This window comes from Manduca sexta, chromosome 26 (assembly GCF_014839805.1).
Source record: "Manduca sexta isolate Smith_Timp_Sample1 chromosome 26, JHU_Msex_v1.0, whole genome shotgun sequence".
Taxonomy (NCBI): domain Eukaryota; kingdom Metazoa; phylum Arthropoda; class Insecta; order Lepidoptera; family Sphingidae; genus Manduca; species Manduca sexta.
In genome coordinates, this window is record NC_051140.1 from 14,587,551 (window position 1) to 14,590,662 (window position 3,112).

The 3,112-nt window shown below is 34.1% G+C and overlaps 1 protein-coding gene across 1 annotated transcript; it reads right to left on the reverse strand.

The window, feature by feature from the left end:
- Positions 1–811: 811 nt before the first annotated feature.
- Positions 812–3,112, reverse strand: LOC115452260 (troponin T, skeletal muscle). The gene is made up of 4 exons (XM_037443547.1): positions 3,055–3,112; positions 2,717–2,836; positions 2,031–2,203; positions 812–1,259 (listed from the first exon to the last, which is right to left on the reverse strand). The coding sequence occupies exons 1-4, from the start codon at positions 3,064–3,066 to the stop codon at positions 944–946; spliced, it is 621 nt and encodes a 206-aa protein (XP_037299444.1). The 5' UTR covers positions 3,067–3,112; the 3' UTR covers positions 812–943.

Genomic DNA, 3,112 nt, shown 5'->3' on the forward strand with positions numbered 1-3,112 from the left:
TATTTAATTGGTTTTTTCTAGACAGTGATATTCCATTTTGATAATTCCTTTACGTAAGTTGCCAAAACACGATTCAAAGTGTATGACACGAAATCGGTGAAAGTTCATAATCGCAGTAATAAAAATACCGTGTGGTCATGACCTTTAGACTTCGCGCATGTGCTGTGAATTTGTTACCGAAAATAAATATGAAATTGACAACAGTGGATTTGTTGTTACGAATCTCAAATTGAAATATCAAATAGACAACAGTTACTAAAGTCGCTTAAGAAACTGTCTGTTTCCTGTTGTTGTATTTTTCGGTAACAAGTTTATTGCATCTGTGTGGGTCCAAATGCTATTCCAAACATATTTATAAATCATTTTCCATCTCAAGTAGACATATTTTAATATATTTCAAAATTTTATAAACAAAATTTAAATTCTCATTTAAGGGTTTGTTCTTAGCTGAGTCAGCGTTATTTAATAAACAAAACTCAGCTCTTAAAATCCGTTATTTGCTGTGATTTAAGATATCAGTTGAGATGTTGATATATGATAATTAAATAGCGACGCTGACAGCGTCTCAGCTGATGTCGCACTTAAGAGCGAAACTGAATTGTACTATAAGTCGGCCCGTAGTCACAGAGCATTAACAATAATTCCTATACACACATATAAGTGCTGTTACTCATGAATGCGCGTTTTTACGTACATGTCTAGACGCAACATAAGATGGAACCAGACGAATTTAACGATTGTAGATGTATTACATTACGTGATTGTTTGAGGTAATTATTAGTAACCAAAACTAATTGAATAAAATAACTAATAAGAGCGCTCACACGTCTATATTTGCTTTACGTTCATATGCTACATATAATATATTATCACAATTGAGTACCAAGTCATAACGTTTCGTTAGCCGCCATTCAGTCTTCTTTGGTATCTTGGTTATTGTAGTTTATTGACGTCTGTTATGTCTATAGAAGCGTGGGTTGTAGTAGTTCTCCTGCACTTCGTATTGTTTTATCGCTGGACGGTAAGCCATAGGACGGTATTGTCCTTTGAGTGGCATGTGTTGGGAAGAGTGACCGTCTCGGTCTCCGCCTTCGTCATTGCTTTCTTCAATTTGCTGTTCTTCCTGTCTTTCTTCTTCCTTCTGTTCTTCCTTATTGTGGTCTATACTCTTATGCTCCACATCTGCGTGGTGGGGATTGGATTTCTTTTCTTCGCTGATGTGCTTCATAGGTTCAGAATACTCGACGTCCGCTTTGAATCTGGAAAGTTATTAAATCGACTGTTGAATTAAGATTGTGGTGATATATTAAAGTTTATTACATTACAGAAACATATAAACAATATATAATCATCAACATCATCAGCCGCAAGGTGTCTACTGTTGAACATGGGTCAATAAAGTTAACAATATATATCTTATCTTTTATTTTCCTCTTTCTAATATTATAAATACGAGAGTTGTTTTGATGTTTTTTGTTAGAAGTTAACGCAGCAACAGCTAAACGGGTTTGGATACAATTTGGCAGACTATCGACCATGTCCTGGATTAATTTGTACATAGGCTACTTTTGATCCCAGTAATTTGTTCCCATGGGAAGTAATATTTTTTTTAAATAGATGGCTCTATGAATTGTTATAGTGTTTCAGGAGCTGCTGTAGCGGAAAAGAAATTCCACGCGGGCGATGTCGTGAGCAACACGTAGATTCTAATAAAATTATCGGAAAAGAGAAACAGAAAATCCAATTTAAGAGTAGGATTCTTATCCTACTCATAATAATTAAGATTTCGTCACTAGCTGATGACGGCATAGATAGCCCTACAATCACATGCAGTGTACCTCAGGTAACTAACTTTAGAGCCCGCAGAAAATTATCATTCCTTATCAAATTAAGAAAATAATGTCTTAACATGAATTATAAAAGTTCATTTTTACATTTCCCTGCGATGATCAAAAAGATAAATGGTAGAAACTATAATATAGCAGTCATGTAAATATATATTTTTTTTCATCTGAAATTAAAAAGCTCACCCAATTTCCTTATCAGAATAGTATTTAACAACTCGTTTGCGGCCGTCGGGTTCAATAAGCCAGTATTCGCCTTTAACTTCGTCTCCCTCCCGATTCTCAGATTGTCCCTTCATATCGTGGGTGTGGGGGTCATCTACTTTGTATGAGAACTCGTATGAAGGATACGACCACGCCTGTATTATTAGAGAATAAAGTCTTAATGTTATGTCCATTGAATACATTTATGTTGGAGGATATCAGATATATTTTATGTCTCATTGGATAGCCACCACAATACATGTCGTGAGAAATTATTCATAGGTTAGTATACTTATATGCAATAAGATAGCATTTTGTAAATCACGGCAACTTGAAAGCAACGTTTCGCGTTGATTCAGGAAATGCACCATCGAGTTAGACAAATATGTTCAGCATAACAACAATAAGATAGATCTATTATTCATAAATGGAGTTCTCAGAAGGTTGGTTTATGCATCGCAGTAATTTTGTCATGCATTAATAATAAAAAAAAAATAACTTTTGTTATATTTGTCGCCCTGTTTAAAATAATAATGAACGTTGAAATGAGAAAAAAGACAGAAGCTGTAGTATCTTAAGAAATCAAAATAATTCAATGAAGAAGAAAATAATTTTGATTACATATAATAGTTTCGTATACTTTATAGTATTGTGGATCAAAGACTTACGTATTCCTCATGATGCTCGGGCTTGTGTATCTTTTTATGCCGCAGCACCACTTTTTGTTCTGAGGTCGCGTGTTTCTCGTCTCCCAACACACATAGCACCACACACAGTAAAATTACCGCCTGAAAAAGAAAATATTTCGAGTTATAAACTTTGCAATTGAAACATTTTACACTTGAGAAATTAATGAAAAAAAATTATCAGTTATTTATATCACATTAGGTGAAATGTCAAACACTTTTTATTAAAAAAAAGGGAAACATTTCTCAGGAAGTGATAAGAATACTAATGTGCATAGAAAATTTATTGAATTGAACAAGCAAAGCAAAGGATCACGTACCTTCCGAATCATTGTGAATTGATTGCGTTGCTCGAAGCAGCTGTAAATCTAATGTGAT

Excerpts from the sequence above, each read along its gene's own strand:
- LOC115452260 (XM_037443547.1), bottom strand. Across the intron at positions 2,204-2,716 it reads CCGAGCATCATGAGGAATAC|GCGTGGTCGTATCCTTCATA; the intron begins GTAAGTCTTTGA and ends CTAATAATACAG. Across the intron at positions 1,260-2,030 it reads TATTCTGATAAGGAAATTGG|ATTCAAAGCGGACGTCGAGT; the intron begins GTGAGCTTTTTA and ends ATAACTTTCCAG.